A 22,115-nucleotide genomic window follows, 5' to 3' on the forward strand; every position below is an offset into this window, starting at 1 on the left:
TTTTGGTGATGCTACCCATACCCAGGGTGGGGCTTCTGTCTTCAGTAAATCCATTCTGTTGCAAACAGATCTGTGGTAATTACAATCATTGGATTAATTTAGTACCACACCTCCTTAATCCCAATATCACACATCCTAGATCCAGTGTCACACACCCATGATCATGCCACTTCCCAAAAGCCAGCACATGAGACTTTGTGGGGACACTAGATAAAAGCCTTAGCAGTCACTAAATTGCCCAGGCTATCCTTCAGCCTCAGCCTCCCAGAGTGCTGAGTTTACAAGTGTGTGCTACCACACCTATGGGTTTGGAAATCTCTTTTCAAATTTGTGTGTGTGTGTGTGTGTGTGTTCATGCACCCATGTGCACACACAGTTATTAGTTGATGGCCTCTCTTACCCATAGTTAATGGATTTCAGACTGGTACATAGGTTAACTGTATGACAGTTGTAAGTGCATAAAGTTTAATGTGTTTGAGTTATTTGTCTTACTGAATAAATAGCTTGAGGTGAGTTTGTAATTAGTGAAACATGTTAAGAAAAGTTTATCAAACTGGATTACTTGTCAGTGATAGCAAAAATTACTAGAATTCATTTTAGAACATTTTTATATTATGTTGAATAAGAATGAAATTATTTTGAACTTTTTTTTCATTATTTTCTCTCCTACTTGTAATGCACCATATAACCTCTTTTGAGCAAAACATCCTTAGGATGACGATCTTTGGATTCCTTCTTAACAGTAGTTTTAGTAATATCTGTATTTCCTAACACTGCTGGGATGGAATTCAGGGCCTCAGATTACACCCCCAGCCCCTAATAACTTCTGTTTCAAATAACAGATTTATTGAAAGGTAATTCACATACCATATAGCTTACCATTTAAAATATACAATATACTTTTTTAGTTCATATATTCTCAGAGTGCATCCATCACAACAATTTTAGAACATTTTTATTACTTTTTTTTTTTAAGCCTGTTTCCATTATTCATGCCTCCCATTTCTTCCTGACGCTTTCATCAACCACTAATCTCCTTTCTGTCTCTAGATTTGCCTGTCCAGCCACTTCATAGAAATGGAACCATATGCTAATCTAGTCTTTTGTGACCGCTACTTTCATTTGGCCCAGTGTTTTTAAGATTCATCCCTGATTTAGCATGTACAGTACTTACTTTTTATTGCCAGCTAATATTTCACTGTATGGATATATCATGTTCTATTTATTCATTGGGATGTATTCAATATCTTGGTTATTAAGATATATTCAGTGATTGATAGCCTTTCATCATTTTATCATTGATAGTTGCTTAGTTTTACTGACAACCTATTCTTTCCTAGTGGTACATAAAATAATTGTTCATCCTAAAATTCTTACTTAAACCTAAAAATCAGCCTGTGATATAGATTATATTATTTTTGAGTTTATTACCATCAACTTCAAATAGTATTCTACTGTTACGTAGTTAAGAATTGTAGTGGTGTATTTCTAGTCTTTGTGCCATCACTCATTTTACTTTTATGTTTACATATTAAAAACTAAATATAGCATTAAGGTTTTTAATTGTAAGGGTTATATTGTTTACTAGTGTTGCTGTTATAAAGACGAATACCCAAACAATAGAATTTTTTTTTTCCTCATTGGCAGACCAGGATGTTGGCAGGGTTGGTTTCTTTTGAGGCCTCTCCCCTTGGCTTGTAGATGAGCATCTTTTCTGTGCCTTCGCATGGTCTTTCCTTTATATATGTCTCTGTTTTAATCTCCCTTGTTTTTAGGGACACTAGTTATATCAGATTGGGGGAATGACCCTAGTTACTTCATTGTGGCTTAATTATCTCTTTGAAGAAAAACCCTATCTTATGGGAGGTTAAGGCAGGAAGATCAAAAGTTTGAGGCCAACCTGGGCAATTAAGTGAGAACCTATCTTGAAATTAAAAAAAAAAAAAAAGCACTGGAGATATAATGCCACTGCTCCGTGGGTGCAATCTTCAGCATCACCAAAGAGAAACAAAACTATCTGCCTGTCTCTTAAGTGCAGTCATGTTCTGCGATGTTGGAGTTAACTTTTAACATGAATTTGTGGTGAGAAGACACAATTCAATCCATAAGTAATCAGTTATGTTTAAAAGAGATTTTGAAAAGAGTATAAAATTCTTTTCCATTTACTTCTTGTATTCATTATTTCTTTGTGAAAGCCCAAGATTTCCAATTGTTATCATTTTCCATCGGCTTAAATGGTGTCCTTTAACTCAACTCCTCGTCTTCTTTGCCTTCCCCTCCGTCACAGGGTGTTACTGTGTTGCCTAGACTGGTCTTGCACTGTTGGGCTCAAGCGACCATCTTGCCTCAGCTTCTTGAGTAGCTGGGATCACAGATGTGTACCACCCTGCCCAGCTCATATCTGGAAAGTTTTTTTCATTATTTTTGTACTTTTATCTTCCTTACCTCTGAGGAGCACATATTAAGCTGCTTGACAGTGGTATCATTTTGGGTCGTTTTTATTGGCGTGTCTTTTGAGTTCACTGTTCTTTTTTCTTTATTGTCTAATCTACAGTAATCTCATCTGGTGTATTTTATTTTTATTTTAGTTCTTTTTCTCCTTAGAAGTTCTATTTGGATCTTCCTGTATCTTCCATTTCCTTCTTACTCAGGCTAATCTTTCCATTGACTTTTCTTGATCATATGGAGTAAAAATGAGATTTTTTAAATGATGACCTTGTGTACTAATATAATTTCTTTCTGTATTGATATTTCCCTTGGACAAGAGTTATACTTTCTTACTTATTTGCACGCTATGTAACATTTTTGCTTCCTATAAGACATTGAATAGGTCTTGGTCAGAATGAACATTTATTTCTGCTTGCCTGTGATTTCATAATCTTAAGGCTCATTAGTTGTAATGCTTAAATTCATGGAAAGTTTTACTATTTTCTTTGTATCTATGATGCATGCCTATGATTATGTGTTATATATTCACATTGTTGTGTCTTCGATTTTTGGAGTCCTTTAATATTTTATTTTTTTTCCCCTGGGATCCAGGTAAGCTACTAGGAATCAGATCCTGTCAGGAGATCCATTTAAATATTAAACAAGTCCAGACTTTTGTCTAGGGCTGATTTGTCCCCATTTTTGTGGGAATATGTTTTTCAAGACTGTATGTCCTGTGCTAAAGACCATCTTTTAACTCTGCCTAGTGGAACATAAATTTCTGGTTGTGTGTAGCATCAGAGATTGTTCTGCTTATTCCTTTCTAGAGGTTCTAGTCAGCTTAGGTGATTATCTCTTCAGATATCCAGAGCTATTCAGCTCTCTCCCATCTAGTAGTGTAACCTACAAAATTTAGCCACTTTGAACTCCAAATTCTGTATCTCTAACTTATGGAGACCCTTAAACTCTGTTTGGGTTCTTCTTATTACTCTCTGGGAGTTTGCTGAAGCAGTGAGGTAGAGTACTCATAGCATTCACCTTATTTGTTTCCTTTCACAGTAAGCTGTATTCCCTAACTCTTAACTTTTTAATTTTAAAACAGGGAAGGTCTTGCTGAATTGCCTGGGCTGGGCTCAAACTTGCCATCCTCCTGCCTCAGCTTTTGAGAGTGTTGGAATAATAGGCATGCGCCACCTTGCCAATTTGTTTTCTTTTTCTTAGAAGGGATCACTCTTGTTGCCCAGTGTCTGAAAACATTTATTTCACTTAATTTGTTCAGTTTTCTTGTTAGGTTGAAAGGATAAATTGAATCCCTAGTATTATATTGTGGCCAAATGAAGATGTTCCTAATATTCTTTTTTACTGAAATTCAGTTTTCTTATATTGCTTGTTATACTTTTGACAGAGAACAGTAAATTTATGCACATGTTCCATAGGATTTAATTAATTTGGCATCATGATCATGTGTGAAATGCCTCAGGCTTGTGAAATGTGTACTTCATTAGGAATCCCGAAACCGTCTTACAGGCTAAGCATCAATGTTTTTACAAAATAACCTAAATTTTTTAATGAAATTATAAGACTTAAAAATAATAGTTGTATCTGATACAGTCTGTTGTTGAAACTATTTGATGTTTATCTTCTGAAATTTACTATTTCTATGTTGATTGATTTTAGTCATGGTTAAAAACTGTTGTCAGTGGAAAACTAAATCTAAGTGGCCAGCATTCTTTCATAATTTCTATACAGTATTATAAATTCTAGGATAAATGCAGATACAGTGTGAGAATGCAGTTGAGAAACAGATGAAAAATTCTGCAAAAAAGCATCTTTTGAAAATACATATATACTAATTTGAGAACCTGGCCTTTAGGGTGTAATTTTCAAAGCACTGAAAGTAAATTTGACACCTTTTTTCCTGCTTTCTAGGCTGAAGGATATGTGATTGGCAGCTGTATTAAACATATTCCAATTGCAGGACGAGATATAACATATTTTATTCAGCAACTGTTGAGAGACCGAGAAGTAGGAATCCCTCCAGAACAATCCCTGGAAACTGCTAAGGCAGTAAAGGTAAACACCAACGATAGAAGTGTAATTCCATTAAAAATTAAAATCACATGTAAAACATTAATTTGAAAAAAATTCTTAATTGAAGAAAAAACCTTAAAAAATTTTGTCAGCCAACTATATATATATATATATATATATATTTTTTTTTTTTTTTTTTTTTTTTTTTGGTGCCGGGGATCAAACTATGGGGTCCTTGCGCTTGCACAGCAGGCGCCGAAACCACTGAGCTAAATCCCCAGCCCTGTCAGCCAATTATAATTACCCTGAATTATATTTATTTTTTCTGTATTTCTTGCAAGAAAGTTATTGACAGTTACCAGGTTTGCATATTCTTTGCGTTTCTCACATTTGAGAGGACTAATACAAGGATGTTTTAACAAATGCTTTTTAACATAACATTTTTGTGATTATTTTTGTTATTAAAAGTAAATGATTATTTTACTTCAGAGTCCTTTCAGTTTAGTTGATTCACTGAATTGTTCATTTTAATAGTTTTCTGTTATTAAAATTAGTTTGATGTAATTGATTCATTGAGCTACAGTGCAGAGACAGTGTGAGGCTCAAATGATACAGGCATAGAAGAAAAATGTGACAGCTTGTGAGATACTTTGTTTTCTTGCCACATAACTCATAGCAGTGTTTTATGCATACCATACATAATACTTAGCATTGCTTTCCAGATTTATCATTGCAAAATAACTGAAAAATTTCAGTGAGTCTCACACGGTTTGAATGTGTAAATGCAAAACTGCCCTTGAGAAAATAATCCCATTTATTTGCCTCTGTGCATTTATAGGGGTTTCCTTGCTCTTTAAAGCTTAGGAATGAAGATTAAATAGTCACTTCCTAGGTAATAGAGAAATTAAATAAATGCCTTCTGAAAATTACTCTGAGTTGGTAAACTGAAAGTTAAATATGTAAAAAAATTAATATGAACACTACTGTTTTAACTCCTTTGGGATATTTATATATTATAGCAAAACAAAATAACCACTGAGGATTTAAATCTACTCTAGGGAAGGCTAATGCTCAGTCTAAATGTCTTCTAAAGAATGTGATTTTCACGACAATCGCAATTTCCAAGGTTTGGAGAAAGAAAACTTTTCATATAAGATAAATTATCCTCCTTTTTCTAGTGTTTTTATCTTTTCGTTACCAGTAATAATATTTGTATCTACTGTGGAAAGAGCACTTGGGGTGTAAAATTATGGAAAATGTGTGTGTATTACTCAGGATCCTCCAGAGAGAACCAATAGGATATAGACACAGACACAGATACATGGTACCTTGGTTCACGAACTTAATTCTTTTCACAATTCTGGTCGCAAACCAAATTGGACAAGACCTGAATCAAATTTCTACATAAGGTTAACATTGAACCTAACCATTGAATTTGATTTGGTTCTCTTCCAATTTGGTTTGCAACCAGAATCATGGAAAGAATTAAGTTCATGAACTAAAGTACCACTGTAGAGATACAGATACAGATACAGATATAGATATATTAGAGAGTATTGATTAGAGGAATTAGCTCACATGATTATGATTGCTAAGAAATCCCAACAGCAGACCATCTGTAGACAGAGACCTTTTAACCCTGCTAGTGTGGCTCAGACCAACTTCAAAGCTTCAAAATCAAGGAAGATGATGGTATAATTTTCAATTTCAGGCAAAAGGCTTCAAAATCTAGGGAGCCACTGATAAAAGTCCTGGAGTTCTGATGTGCAGGAACAAGAGAAGATTGTTTCCATTGCAGAAGAGAGAAGTAGAAATTGCTTTTCTCTGTCTTTTTTTTTTTTTTTTGTGCCGGGGATCGAACTCCGGACCTGGCGCTTGCGAGGCAGGTGCCGGAACCACTGAGCTAAATCCCCGGGCCATCTCTGTCTTTTAGTAATATGTGGCCTAGCAGCTGAGTGGATGGTGCCTCCACATTGAAGTTGGATCTTCCCCACTCAGTCTACTTGATTGACATGCCAGTGTCCTCTAGAAACTCCTTCACAGATAGATAAGAAGAAATAATGGTTCACCAGTTCTGTGGTTGCTCTTTAAGTCCAGTCAACCTGACACCTAAAATTAACCTTCACGAAAGTTTTTCTTATAAACATATATGAGGTTTGGTAGTTAGGAGTGCATACATTGCAAGTAAGATGTTATATTCTTGAATTATATTTTTGATGGGAACTTAGGACATATAACCAAGTATGTAATAATTCAATCTTGCAAAATAGGGTTGTTTATATTTTCAGTTCTTTTTGTTTTGTTTTGTTCATTTACACCAGAATCAGTTTTGTTCTAGATAGGTATTAAGGATCTATCATTAATTTGTGTGGCCATATCCATCATTCCTTATTCTTTTCAATTGTGTGTATTGTTTTTTCCTTTCTAGAAGCTTCATTATTGAAAAAGTTAAAAATGACTTGAGTTGAAAATGTTGAGTAATTTTAGAAAATAACAAAATAGTAGAGATTCTTTGGTTTCTCAAGTCTATTCATGGATGAAGTCAGAAATTGTATCTAGAGAGGCTGTTTATTTATATTATACACAAAATCCTAATATAAAAATTTCTTCAACACTAATTTTCTAATTTTATTTTTGAGGATAATTTTTCATTTGATTCTCATTTACTGATAATACACTATTTTTCTGCTTTCCTTAAAACAAGAAAATAAATTACTTTTATTTCTTTGTTTGCTTTTTAAAGGAGCGCTATAGTTATGTATGCCCAGATTTAGTGAAAGAATTTAATAAGTACGACACAGATGGATCAAAGTGGATTAAACAGTATACTGGAATCAATACCATCTCAAAGAAAGAATTTTCCATTGATGTTGGTTATGAGAGATTCTTGGGACCTGAAATCTTCTTTCACCCAGAGGTAAGCTTTTTTTAAAAAAATTTAAAAAAAGTTAAAAAAAATTTTTTTGTTTTGTTTTGTTTGGGTGAAATTGCCCTGAAATAGTCACTTATAGTCACAAATTTTTATTGAAAAATTGCTTCTGTTAAGAAGTTAAACTGTTAAAATATTTTACATATACTTGAAAGAATCAAATTTCTGTCTGTAATACTCATGACTTATGGTGGGGTTATGGAAAAGGATGGAAAGAGAGGAGCCCTTAAAATTTACAATCATTTGAAAGGCTTTAGAAAGCTATTATACAGAGAATCTTCAGTGTACTGTATTAAAATATTTAGTAGCAAAAGTCTATCCTGATGAAATCTCAGCAATATAAATACTATTAGTGAAATATGTGCTTTTGAGAATGAAAATTCTTCTAGCATCATAAACTCAACTTTGTAGTTACTGTCATTACATACCTACTGTGCTTATTCAAGAATAGTTATTTTTAATATTCTTTATTCATTTAACAGATACTAAGTGTATATGCTTTTTTTTTGGTACTGGGGATCGAACTCGGGAACTTGTGCTTGTGAGGCAGGCACCAGAACCACTGAGCTAAATCCCCAGCCCGGCTAAGTGTATATGCTTTTGAAGGTCTCAGTTTAAGCATTAGGTATTCAAAGATAAAAGATTATTTAATCTTACTAAGCTCAAAGACAAAGACGGATAAATTATTTAAGTTGGTATAGTAGAGAGTGCCAAACTCTGCTTGGGAACCTTCTCAGAGGAAATAGCAGTTGAATTAAGTGAATCCAAACAATTGAATGTGTATTTATTGGGCATATGTGTTAAGGGAGTATATTTCTGGTAGAGGAGATAGCTGAGCAGAAGCCTGGGTAGGACATGAGAGGGCTAGATAATAAGGACAGAGGACAGGACTGACCTCTATGGACCCAGCTATGTATTTACATGCTGTATCATCAGGAATAAATACACTCTGCAAAGGAGTTTGCTGAATTCTGTACTTTAATACGGAAATTTTCAGCATGAAAGTGACATAGATTTATGGATGTTTTTAGGTTACTCTGGCAGTAATGGGTTAGATGGGTTAGAACAGAGGTGTGAATTTTGTTGGAACGGGTCAGTTCCAATTGTGTAGATGTGAGGAGAGTAAGAATGTGAAGAACTGGTGATTCTGAGGTTTATAACTTGAGCAACAAGTTGTGCCATCTGGTGAAATTAGGAATAATGAAGAGTAGGAATGGTGAGGTAGAAACAGATGAGTTTATTATATATTCTCTAGAAAGGCTCAAAAACAAACATTTGGGTTTTAAGGGTTTTGATCTGGAGTGAGTGCCCTAGAAGAAGGATAGGTGTGGAGTCATCAACATTATGGTGCAAATGAAGAGATTGGCTAGGAAAAGGGAGTGTGTTGGAAGAAGTCCAGAAGTGGGCCCCTAAGGAACACAGTGCTTTGTGGATAGTCAGAAATAGAGAATCTGCAAAGAATCCTAATGCTTACAGAGAAGATTGCAGTCATAAAATTGAGAAAAGAGACTATTTCAAAGGAGGGAGGTTGAATATTGTTATTTGCTGTAGTGAAATAATATTACTGGAAACCTGTGGAGTACTCGTGGATTTTTGTTTTTTTTTTTTGGTACCGGGGATCGAACTTGGGACCTTGCGCTTGTGAGGCAGGCACTGGAACCACTGAGCTAAATCCCCAGCCCACTCATGGGTTTTTGAGCATCCAGGTTTTGGGTGGTCCTAGAGGAACAATTTCACTGAAATGGTATGATAGAGGCAGCATGTTGCATCGATGAGAGGAAAAGGTTTGGAAATCAGGAGTGTGGGCATTCTGGAAGGTGACTATAATTTTAAAAAATGGTATTGTCTACTGGGGATTAGTAAATGTTCAATAGCAAGGCTGAAGATAGTTTTAATTTTTATAAGGGGTTTTACTCTAGTGACAGGAGTTAATATGGCTACAGGAAAACGTGGAACTGGTATGGGCAAAGGAATAGGTAGGTAGTTGAGGAAGTTTAACCTCGTAATTCATAAGGGTTGTTTTGTTTTGTTTTGCAGTACTAGGGATTAAACTCAGGACCTTGCTCTTGTGAGGCAGGCACAGTACCACTGAGCTAAATCCCCGACCTTGTTTTTGTTTTTTAAGAGAAGCCTCAGGTTGACCTTGACCTTGTGTTGATCCTCCTGCCTCAGCCTCCTGAGAGCTGGAATTGTACCATGCCCAGCAATAGTTTTCATTTTTTCATGAAGTGGAATCAAGATGATGTGTTGGGGAAAGGAATTGGGCATAAAATTGAGGACTTACAGAGAATAACTTTTGTAATTACTCTTCAGGGGAATTGAGAGAGGGTTACTATGGGGTGCATATTAGTAGGGTATCCATTCTTTACCTACAGTAGTGAGATCCAAAACTTTTATAGGCAGTGTGGGAAAGGAAGGCAGAGGTTAAAGTAATGTGCTATACAGGAAAGAGTGAATCTAGAAGGCAAAGTTACTTAGAAGCACTGATGCATGCAGGCAGGGATCATGATAAATTGGCATATAGTATAATTATAAATTGGCAGCAAAAGAATTAGTACCAGAAGGATAAGAAATTGTAGTCACATTAGTAGAGTGGAATTTTAAGGTTTTAGATGACACATTTTCTTTAAAAAATAAAAATTAGAAGAATATATGTAAATAGTTTCAAAGTTAAATAACCTTGAGTAGCTAAAGCAAAAATATTTTAAGCTTGTCACCTTCTGCCCACTTTCTGTTCTGTAGAGCATCCACCTATTCTTTACTTTGTGACTTCTCTTAGTAATCACCTCCAGATTCTAGATTCTCTTGCCCTTAATGTTAGATTATTAGGTAAACCTTAGTAATCATCTCCAGATTCTCTTTTCCCTCAGCCTGCCCTTAATGTTAGATTATTGTTATTAAGTAAACCAACAGTTTTATGGTATTATACCCATGACTGTTTTTCACTTTTGAGGCAAGTAGTGTAATTGCTTGTTTTTCCTGTAAAATTCAGCATTTCCTAAACTTTTGCCTTGTTTCTTCATTTGCTTCATTTTCTGTTTATTCATTTATCCATTTTTTTCATGTATCCCTTGAAATTGGAATTAACTGTCTGGTATACAAGATATGGACAGAAACCTGAGAATCTGTTTGTGTAGTTTTAACAGTTCTTTTCTTCTTTAAGCCCTGTTTTGCTTGTGTAAGTTTCTTATATCCTTAAGTCCTGGGTTTGGGGAGCTCTACAGGTTGAATTGATTTTCCTGTCACCAGTATATCCATCTGGTAGCATTTAGGGTAATTTTTTTCTCCTCCAAATAGCATTGAAACGTTTTTTTTCTGGGGGGGGGTGGGTGGTCTTTTGTCCTCAGTCAAAAAACCTTTCATTTAAATTCACCTGGCATTCTAGTGGAATTTTAAGAGGATGGAGAGATAACCATGTAAGGCTGGAAGTTAGGACAGATTTCCCAGTGGGACCATCTACTGTATATGTGAGTGGTTGAAGGAGAAGTAGATTAATGGTCCACCTGAGTTAAAGAACATTAATTATGTTATAGTTGAAATAGTGAAGAAAGATGGTAAAACTCTAACTTGGGTGCAGGAATTAGAAAATTTCAAAAGATCCTGAGTCTTAGATGAATAGGATTATGACCACAAGATAGATAATGCTGTGTAAAATAGGAGATACCTTAGTTTCAAAGGAGGAAGAATTTGAATGGGCCGCTCTTGACAGATGAGCTTTGCTAATGCCTTGGGTCTCTTAAAAAACTTGAAATATTAGGTATATAAATGAAATACATTTTGGTTGTGTCATATTGCTAGGAACAGCATAGTTGGCTGAATGAAAATTATCTTGCTGCTCATGTTTCATGTTAGTTGCTAATGTTTATGTATTGTTTCCATTAACTAAGTAACCTTTGTTGTTTGACACAAATTTTTCATTAAAATTTTTGAAAACTTCAAAACATCTATACTCTCTAGCTTTATTTCCCATATAAGTAATTTCTTCTATGAGAAATCTATTTTGTTTTCTTGTGTGTGTGTGTGTGTTTGTGTGTGTGTGTGTTTGATTTGTTTTTTGAAGTAGGGTCTCACTATGTATTTTAAACTGGTCTTAACTCACTATGTAGCCCAGGCTGGCCTCAAACTTGTGGAGTTCCTCCTGCCTCAGACTTCTGTGTGCTGGCATTATAAGGCTTGTGGCACCATGTCTGAGACTGATTTCTCTTTTTCTAAAGTTGTTTTGAAAAATCAGTTATGTATGTGTATGCTGTTTCATTATTTAAAAGGCCTAGTTCTACAAATTCTAAAAGCTGGGAGTAACCTTCATGTTTCCTTTTTTATTCTAGAGGTAATCACTTCAAATTCTTTCATAGTTGAGATTCTTTTGGTGACTACTTCCATACTATGAATTGCTTGTTTATATTGCAACCTCAATTTTTTGTTTCTGCAGTTTTTGGCATTTAAAAAAATAAGTTTATTGGTATATTTTACGTATACAATGGTGAAAAACAGTGTAAATAAGGATCAAAATGTATAATTGATACTGTGAAATAGGAAGAAAAGGTCTAAAGTTTTTGGCCTTTTGTATTGACTTAGCTGTAAAAGAGACTACCTTTTCTGTCTTTTCCCCAGCACACACAGTGCCTTTCCATTTCCTTTTCATCCTAATAGTTACATTATAACTTTAATTAGGTTAAAATTCAAATTCAGCTTATACTATTATGATCAAATTTTGATATGAGTTATATGGCTCAGCTATGAGCTAGCTTTGTAGTTGGCTATGGAATCTTTTTTTTTTTTTACCCCATACATTGTTTTCCATAGTGACTCGCAAGTTATTTGCTTAGTTTTAAAATAATTATCATTAATTTATCTCCAAACTCTGCACTAGTTTTATAAATCTCTTGCAATATTCAGATGCATAGAGTTTTTCCATTGGTTTAGATTTCTGGAGTGTATGACAAGTCTCAATCTCAACCTGCTTCATTTTGTGCTTGGTACTGTGCTTTCCTATTCCTTCATCACTGTTGGAGGCATTCTCTTGTTGGATCCTTTTTTCCTATATCCTGTACCTTTGCATTCTTCCTGTCTACTTTTTGTGTATGTGGAGATCATCTGTTAATAAAGTTCCTAATAAAGATGCATGGAAGTTGAAAATTTTAAGATACCTTATGTGTCTGAAATGCACTCATTTTGTCTTTACCCTTGTTTGATAGCTTGGTTATAGAATTCTTTATCGAATCATTTTCTGTAAGCATGTTGAAGCCATTGTTTAATGCCTTTTATTGTAACTTGAAGTTAAAAGAATTGATTTCTGTGTATAGGATCTGCTTTTTTTTTTAACTCTAAGACACTTGTAGGATTTTTACTGTCTTCTAGCATTCTGCTGTTGTACTCTTCATTTTCTTTTTCTTTTTGGCTAAATCAATAGGTAATTTCTTCAGTTTTACCTACTGAATCTTCCATTGAATTTGTTTTCTTTTAATTTCTGGCAATATTTTTAATTCTCAAGATCTTTCTCAACCTCTGCTTTTGCATATTTTTTTTAATACTACTTTGTACTGTTTCATGATTGCATATCTTCTGGCTCTCTCAGGATATTAATTTTATTTTTGTTTACTGAGACAGGATCTTGCTGAGTTGTTCAGGCTTGTTTCAAACTCAGCAATTATCCTGCCTCAGCATCCCAAGTAGCTGAATTTTGTAGGTGTATGCTGCAGTGCCTGGCCAATCATGGGTTCTGTATTAGCTATTTTACTGTTGCTGAGACACAATACTCGACACCCACAACTTAAAGGAGGAAAAGTTTCTTTGGCTCACAGTTTCTGGTGGGTTCAGTCCATGATTGGCTGGCTCCAAGGCAGAAAAAATATTAACTAGGAGGCAGAACGAGGGACGAAGAACCCAGGACAAGAATGCACTCTTCTAGGTCCTGTTCCTGATGACTCATATCCAACCAAGTGCCACCTACTAATAGCATATTTAGCTACTGAACTTATCAGTGTATAAGTCCCCTGATAAGGATAGCATCCCCATGATCCAGTCACCTTCTCAACACATGATACTTTGGGGGCACACTAGATCTAAACCATAACAGGATTTATTTTTGATGTTTTCTTTTTTGTGTGTAGTCTCTTTTTAAGTTGCTTTCTCTCTTTCAGTGGCTGGTTTTTTCATGATAGATACTTCTTCGTGATACTTAAGAGGATACTACAGATTTAATTGGAGAGCTTTGAGGGTTGTGTTTGTTGACTCTAGCCTTTTATTTATAATAATCCCCTATGTGTTGCTTGAAGTCTTTTCAGAGAAGGCTCTTAGGGGTGAAAGTTTGCAGTCAAATTGAGGGGAAGAGGTCTACCCTGCATATAAAAGTAGTAGGCTTCACTTAATACCCACCTCACCCCGTCCCTCGTGCACATTCAGTATTTTGAGCTATGTATATGGAAAGTCTGTTTTACTGCCCTTAAAGAATAGAGTAACCAGTGTACTTCAAATGAGGAGGGATATTTAATGTTCTTGTTTGGAAGGGATCTGGACACCTGGCCCCTCAGAAACTTGCAACCATTCTTTGCTCCACTCCTTTTCACTGAGCCACCAGGCATAGCTAGTTCTTTGGGAGAGGGGTTTATGATATAAAACCAGCATAGTTCTTTACTTCCTTTATATCACTGATGTGTTCTGGAGGAATTTCAAGGTTCTATTCATCTGCTTCCTAGCTTCCAGCTTACTGGATTTTTTTGGCTGATTTTTTCTATATTTTTAAAATTTTGCTTAAAAATTTTTTTAGAATTAGTGTTTTTAGTAGTTTTAGAAAGTGAATTAGGTATGTCTGTTTAGTTCTCTGTTTGCCCAGAACAGACCTGTTTTTGTGTATTGTATGAGCTGTGTCACTTCCCAAGTGAACAGATTTTTTCCTATAATTTTAGATAGCTCTGTATTCCAGTTTCCTTGTCATTTGAAGGGTGTATGTGTTTAATTTGGACTATGTGAAAGTTTGAGTACCTGAATTATCCAGGACTTGGATGCTGAAAATAAATGTGAAAAAAAACAAATTTTATTTTTGAACTGCTAAGTTCATCACAAATATTAGAACTGTTTTTAGGATGAGTGGGTTTTGCTGCTTTGATTATTTTTAAGGAAATAAAATTGAAAAGCTACCCTAAAACTTGTGAAATACAGTGGACCCTTGACTTAACCAACACAATTTTTTCCTGAGGGCAAGTTGGTCAGTTGAAGGCTCAGGCTCCTTTACAAAGCCTTAAAGTCTCTCCTGTGTACAGGCAGATCTCGGTGTCCTTAGACATTGTCCAAGGATTTCTCAGTTAACCCCTCACAGGAAAGGATGATGTAATGTTCCTTCCTTGTTGTGATATTTAAGTCAGTTGTACTCTGATCTTGGTCATATATCCAATTTTACTTATTTTTCAGTTTGCTAATCCAGACTTTACACAACCTATTTCAGAAGTTGTAGATGAAGTAATTCAGAATTGTCCTATTGATGTCAGACGTCCTCTCTATAAGGTCGGTATTTATAAAAATAATTGTTATTTTAAGTCATTTTAAACGTTCTTTAATCTGTCTATTGTTGAATATGTTTTCTTTTTTTATTGTTGAATATTAAACACATTGTGTAAAAAGGATATAATTGAATTTTAATACCTTTTTTGCATTTTTGTTCGTGGTATTGGGGATCGAACTCAGACCCTTGCGCTTGCCAGGCAGGCATGGCGCCACTGAGCTACATACCTGACCCAATACTGTTTATTTAGATTTTTCTTTTTTTAAAAAATAAAAGTCATACTTATTTATTTTTCTCCACTAATACAGAATATTGTCCTCTCTGGAGGTTCAACCATGTTCAGGGACTTTGGACGTCGCTTGCAAAGAGATCTGAAAAGAACTGTAGATGCCAGGCTCAAATTAAGTGAGGAATTGAGCGGCGGTAGATTGAAGGTTGGTTTTCTCAATTATTGCTGGGAAGATTGAGAGTGACTTTATTATCATGGGTATGGTCAGTATTAGCTAAACTTTGCTTTTAGGAAAATAAGAGGAACTTAGATATTTTAGTGGAAAATAATGCTACAGTTTCATGTCCATGATATTCTGGGTCATTTGCTTATTTGGAGATACTGTCCGCATTTCAGAAAAAACATTCTTAGCAATAACTATGAAAAAAGTAATTTTTAAAAAGTATCTCTCAGAGATACCTTATTTAGGAAATTTCTTTGTATACTTCAGCAACGAAATTCATTATAGATCCACAAAATTTAGTATATGTGCTGCCGAAGCGAGCACTAGATCCACAAAATTTAAATATTGTAGTAGGACAACAAAACACAGTAGGTAGAGATGATGATTTCAGTGGTCAGTTTTGCCTTGACAAACTGACTGTAGTTGCTACATAACAGGCTTGTAGTGTGCAAACATGTTGGTGGTTCCCCAAAATAACTTCTGTCTTGCATGTCTTGGACCTGTGGAATAGACACCAAAAATCAAAACTAATTTTAAATTTTAAATTCTCAGATGTCTGCATTCTATATTTATAAGACAATATATAGTAATTTTTTGTGTCATCCTTGTAAAATATTGAAGTAAAATACTGATTCAGGGGATAAAAACTGTTTCACTCTACCTGGAAGATTACCAAGAATGAGGCCTCCATCTGAAAATACCACAATCACTACAATTTACTTAAAAATAAAATATAATACATTAGCATTTCCTGGTTGTTGAGAAAATGCATGAAAGCTGACCGTTTTCAGCAGCTACAGTTAGGATTATTTAAAATAAACCTGCTGCTCGGCATATAGTAAATAGTGTGTGTTTTGAGCTTTGTCACCATAATGGCCTGACCTCACAGTTCAGGCATTCTGCTCATGTAATAAGTTTCTAAAATGTTTACTTTGTTTTTGTATCCCCCTCCTGATCTACTCACCCACCCACATACTATATCTCTACCTACTAACCTATCTATAAAAAAGGTTGATGAATTTTACATACAGGGTTTTAGATTCTCTGTACTGGAAATCATATGAATCACAATGATTATGTGAACATAATCTAGCAAGTTTTATTTGAGGCAAATTTCTCCAGTTATTTTATTAATGTCCTTTTGTAGCAAGAGGAAAACAAGTAATTTTTTTCTACTCTAGGATCCTATCAGGGATTATGTTTCATTTAATTATGCTTCTCATATATGGAACAGTTATTCAGTATTTGTTGCCTTTCATGACCTTAACATTTTTGAAGATATAAGCTATTTATTTTGTAGAATGTTCCTCAATTTGGATTTGTCTGATGTTTTCCCATGATTAGGTTTATTTTATACACTTTTGACAATACTACTGCTGAGGTGATACTGTATCATTTTTGGTGGCATTGGGTCTGTGGACCCATGATACACCTGTCTGAACACTTGGTTAATGTTGCATCTACCCCCTTTCTCTGCTCAGTAGTTACTATTTTTCCTTTATATTATTAAGTCACTTTATAATAATAAAACACTTGGGTAGAAACTTTCAGACTATGTTAACTATCCTGTTTCTCATCAAACTTTATACCACTGGTTTTAACATCTGTTGGATTTATTCCCTAAAATAGTCATTATGGAGGTAGTTGCCACACGTATTTGCAAATTCCAACATTTCTTCTGTTTTTTATTCTCATTTTACTGTGAAGAGGAGTTTCTCCCTTTCTCTCTGCCGGTACAAACTCCCAATTCCTCATTTTGTGACTGTATCACTAATACCATTATGAAATCATGGTGTCATTAGCTTTGATTCTGAATTTTTCTGTTTGGTCACTAGCAGCTATTTTAGTGGCTTTAAGGTTTTTTTGATGTAGCCCCACCTGTCTTTTTGAACTTCCTTCCTTTTTGGCACAACAGGATGTTTTAGGCTGACCTTATTTTCAGTCTTTTCTGGCCCTGAAATCAGGTGTTATCACTTCCATATCCCCCCACCCTCCAATCCCCCCTGCACCCAAGCTGTTCCCAATACACTCTTGTTTTAGTGGAGAATGTTATTAAGAAAACGTTGGACACTAGGTATGCCCATTACTACTGGTTTATCACATCTAGGTCTTCTCAGTGGTCAGAGCAAGGTTGTGTGTGTGTCCATGTGTCCTTCAGTTCAGAACCCAGTGAATTCATTCTAGCTTTCTGTATTTGTAAGACCCTTCCCTGACACTGACAAAGAGAATGGATTTTATTATGCATGCATAATTTTTGTTTTTTTGATTCCTTGAGGCAGGGCCTTGCTATATAATTCAGGCTGGCCTTGAACTTGTGATCCTCCTGCCTCAGCTTCCTGAGTTGCTAGGATTACAAGTGCACCATCATGCTTGGCCTATATATATTTTCAAAATTGTTAATCCATACCACTATGAAACATAGACCTGCTAACTATAGTTTAATCTTTGCTTAGTTTTCATCCTCAGCCTGAGGGCAGAGTCAAAACATTTGTGTTCATAAGTTACTTGGGTTAGTCTTGATTTCATTTCAATATGGTTGTCTTTTTTTTTTTTCTTTTTTTCCAGGTACTGGGGATTGAACTCAGGACCTTGCACTTGCAAGGCAGGCGCAGTGCCACTGAGTTAAATCCCTGGCCTTCAGTATGGTTATCTTTTTTAAAAAATTAAATCAATTGTGCTGGCTTTGTTTTACTCCATGAAGGCCCCCTCCTTTTAAAGTTGTATTTAATTTTACTTTTTAAATTTTTTTAATTGACACTTAATTGTACATAGTTATGGGACAAAGTGTGATAATTTGATACTTGAATGAAATGTGTAACAGTAATTAGCATTCCCATCTTTTTAAATATCATTTATGTTTGGAGCAGCAGAACTCCTTTTTCTAGTCTTTATAAAATACATAAGTTGTTGGGAACAACTGTAAAAAATGTGTACTGTTATTTCTTCTGTCCATTCTGTCCTGTTTCCGTCCCTATCTCCTTCTCGGTGTTCCAAATATCACTACTTTTTAGACAACAAATATTAGTTGTTTGTGGTTTATAAGATGTCACTTGAATTCAATATTGTTATTCTTGGATGTGCACATTTAAAGTTAAACGATACAGAAATTGTTACTTATGTTTACTGTTGAAATGATTTTACTATGTCATTTTACAGCCAAAACCAATTGATGTACAAGTTATCACACACCATATGCAGAGATATGCAGTTTGGTTTGGAGGATCAATGCTGGCTTCCACGGTGAGTGTGATGAAGTCTTACTTGTGAATTTTTGTTTTTATTATTAAATAGAAGAATCTAATGGTACTTAAAGAACAGAACAAATTCGTTTAAGTGTTACCTGAATATAGCATAGGAAACTTTATTGGTAATTGGTAACAATTGGGTTCATAGAATTGGTAACATGGGTTCATAGTATTTTCAAATCTGGATGTCATTTCAATTTACTGTTTCTTTTTTTAGTTAAAATTTACTAGACATTATTTGAGTGAGCATTTTATACTGTATTTTAAAATGTAATCTTTAGGGAAAATGGTTTTAAATGTGGTAATACAGTCACCAGAAGATCATTGTTTTTCCTTTGCAGATATTGTAAACATTAAGGTACAAGTTACATTTTATTGCCCAAGAAATGTGATGTTCTAAATTGAGTAAGGAGAATGTTTTAAGAATACTGTCCCCAAGTCAAAACATCTTTAAAACTCCTTTATAAGATTCTCTAATAGCCTAATAAATAATCATTCTTTGTCCTGGTAATTCATGGAATATTAAAATGAAGAAGCTTTTATCTGAAATGTTGAATAACTGTACAGCTTTGAGTTTAAAACTAAATAGGAGGTGAGGTAAGATTTACTCTTAGTTTTAGTCATCTTCAGCTGTGCCATATAGCCTACTTGAATTTGTGATTTTTGCCCTTTGAGAATGCTGTGATACAGAGCCTGGGGTAATTTATCATACCTCCAATAACAAAGGCAGGGTGATACACTAATTTTTATACCATGGCTGGGAGTAGCTCATCTGGGTCTTGGAGTATTACTGGTTCTTTATGTTACTGTTTAATGCAGTGTGGGAAAGCCTCAGCAGGACAGACTAGAGATTTGAGATTCAACTTTCTATTCCTCAAAATTTCAAAATTCTAAGATGAACAGGCATTGGGAAAATGGGACATGAGTTAAATGTCCCTTTGAAGTTCTGATACAGATTTATTGAACATTAAGTTACTGTTTCTGGGATTTCTAAGCTTTGTTCAAATAGTGTAGATTAATAAACATTGCAGAGTTAACACTCACTTTAAAGTACCTCTTTTAAAGTACTATATTGCAAGATAATGTTTTGATCTTTATAAAAATGTGTACTTTTATTTTCAGCCTGAGTTCTACCAAGTATGTCACACCAAAAAGGATTATGAAGAAATTGGACCTAGCATTTGTCGTCACAATCCAGTGTTTGGAGTCATGTCGTAAAATTGGGGTTATTGGGGTTAGGGAGGTGGAGAAGAGATAATCTTTCAGATATCCTGTTTTGTCTGGATGGCTGGTTTTGAGGTTTTAAACCTGACTTGAAATAGTAAGACCAAACGTGATTATACAGGAATATTTTAATAAGCATATCAACATGGAGATGTAAAAGAGACCCAAAATGATTTTTTTCTTTAGATTGAATATTTGAATCTTATTGTAACAAAAAGAAGTGGGTTTTAGTTCTTTCTGTGCCCTGATATTTTGTATATTATTGAATTATCCAAGATTTGATGGGATTTATCAGTATGTAGATAGCTCTATAATGCTTGAATTGTACACTTCTAAGTGTGCAATGCAAGAGCTTGTTTATATTTCATACTTTTTATACTTTGAGGAAAAAAGTTAAAGAAAAACTAGTATTTGAGAAAAAAAAAAAGTGACCAAGTAAAGGATAAATTTAAAAAACAGCCTCATGAGACTTGGCGTCCACACTTATGGGATTCCAGTTATTAGGATATGAATTGCTTCCATTTTCCTCTTCTCCTTTTTCCCCACCAATGGTTTTCTTTGCAAGTGCTTTTGGAACTAAGAAGCTAGTATCTTAGATTAACTGGTGGCTGCTAGTGCTTTCTAATTACTCGCATCTGTTTCTTGCTTTAAAAGGAAAGTAAAGACAAGACTGTTGGACCAGTATTGCAGTTCTGTAGTGTCATTTCTTATTTTAAAAAAAAATGACTTGATTACCAAAATTGGTATATATAAAGCCTAATACCATTCTAATAAAGGCACCAATTTCTTTTTAATATTTGTTTCAGGCTCTTTAATCTCTTTATGAGTTAACTAATAAATCTATTTTCTTCAAATCTCTGCAGTAGTTCTTTAAAAATCACAACAGTTGGTTAGCAAGCTGACTTTTTAAATGTGTTCTGTACAAATAATTGTGAACTTCTAATATGTTGAGTGCTTTCATTTTGATAACTGGATCTCCATTTGATATTTTCATTTGTATAACTCACTTCCCATCTGAAAAAAATTTTTTTTTAGTACCAGTCCCTGACATATCATGGAAAGTTAATTTTTATTTGCATTTTAAAATATCTGGATCATGAAGAAAAAGTGATGAAAATAAATTAAAATTGAATTACATTTTCTAATGTTTTTTTTTAAACAATGTAATTGTACTTGGTGTTTATATATTTAATGAGATTTCTATTTCTGTTGAAATAGTGGGATTTACTGCAATCTGTGATGAGTTTGGTAGAAAACTTCTTGTGAGTATAAAATTTCTATCAGTTATTTACCAGAAGGTAAAATGAGAGATATTTGTCTTTTTTAGAATTTAAGCAGCAAAGCAGTGAAGAATGCCATTATTCATAAAACACAATAAAATATGGATTAGAATAAAACATGAATTAGAATCTAGAAGTTCAAGAACATTGAAGTGATTTTCTTTGTTGTTACTATACAGACATACTCGGGGAGTAAACATTAGTTTTTATTTAAAGTGAGTCTAGATATTTTAATTTTATTAATATTTATGTGAATCTTAATTCTTTGGGTATGGGCATAAAGGAGAAAGTGTTATGTTGTAGAGCAGTAGTAGCTATGGAAGATCTTTATTTTACTTGAAAAATTGTTTCATGAACATTGTAAGAAACTACTTGTTGAGATATACCTCAGTGGTAGAACACTTTCCTAGCATGCATGAGGGCCTGGGTTCAATCTCTAGTACAACAAAAAGAGATTATTTCAGTAGTGCCAAAGATTACTGAAAAGAGGTTTTTTTCCCCCTCTACGTAGCCTGTCCCATCATTATATTATTAGGAATGTATTTTCTGTTCTTGCAATTTTCTAGTCATAGAGAAATACAGTTCCCTTGTTGTATACAAATAGGTTAGTGTATGTACGGCTCTGTACTTTGCTTTTTCGAAGATCTTTTGATGTAAAATGACACCAATAAGCAGTTAAGATTTCCTCTTCTGTTCCAGTATTGTTGGCATAGTCATAAAAAATACTTTTTTCCACTCAGGATGGTTGGGTAAGCTCAAAAACATGCTTCCAAATCCAGATGTCCTAACTTTTGATATGAAAACATGAAGATGCTGAGGATGGTGGTACTTGGGAGGCTGAGGCGAGAGAAGGAAGTTTGAGGCCAGCCTGGACTGCATAGAGAGACCCTGTGCATAAACCGAAACAAAACGAAAATGAAGACATGGTGAAAAACTTAGGCTTACTTGGAGAAACAAATAACCATGACCTTTCTTATATACTTTTTTTTTTTTTGGTACCGGGGATCGAACTCAGGACCTTGTGCTTGC

The 22,115-nt window shown here is 34.5% G+C and overlaps 1 protein-coding gene across 1 annotated transcript in view; it reads left to right on the forward strand.

Annotated features, from left to right (window-relative positions):
- The window catches only part of Actr3 (actin related protein 3), a 67,324-nt gene extending 46,381 nt beyond the window's left edge, over nucleotides 1–20,943 (forward strand). Inside the window, exons 7-12 of the mRNA XM_004836093.4 lie at nucleotides 4,357–4,500; nucleotides 7,202–7,375; nucleotides 14,795–14,887; nucleotides 15,194–15,319; nucleotides 18,494–18,577; nucleotides 19,705–20,943. Of these exons, the coding sequence (XP_004836150.1) occupies nucleotides 4,357–4,500; nucleotides 7,202–7,375; nucleotides 14,795–14,887; nucleotides 15,194–15,319; nucleotides 18,494–18,577; nucleotides 19,705–19,800 (717 nt within the window). The 3' untranslated portion in view covers nucleotides 19,801–20,943. The remainder of the gene's footprint in view (nucleotides 1–4,356; nucleotides 4,501–7,201; nucleotides 7,376–14,794; nucleotides 14,888–15,193; nucleotides 15,320–18,493; nucleotides 18,578–19,704) is intronic.
- The last annotated feature ends 1,172 nt before the right edge of the window (nucleotides 20,944–22,115 follow it).

The sequence above is a fragment of the Heterocephalus glaber genome, unplaced genomic scaffold (genome assembly GCF_053883595.1).
Source record: "Heterocephalus glaber isolate CG9 unplaced genomic scaffold, H.glaber_assembly_v1.0 deba00000347, whole genome shotgun sequence".
Lineage (NCBI taxonomy): Eukaryota > Metazoa > Chordata > Mammalia > Rodentia > Bathyergidae > Heterocephalus > Heterocephalus glaber.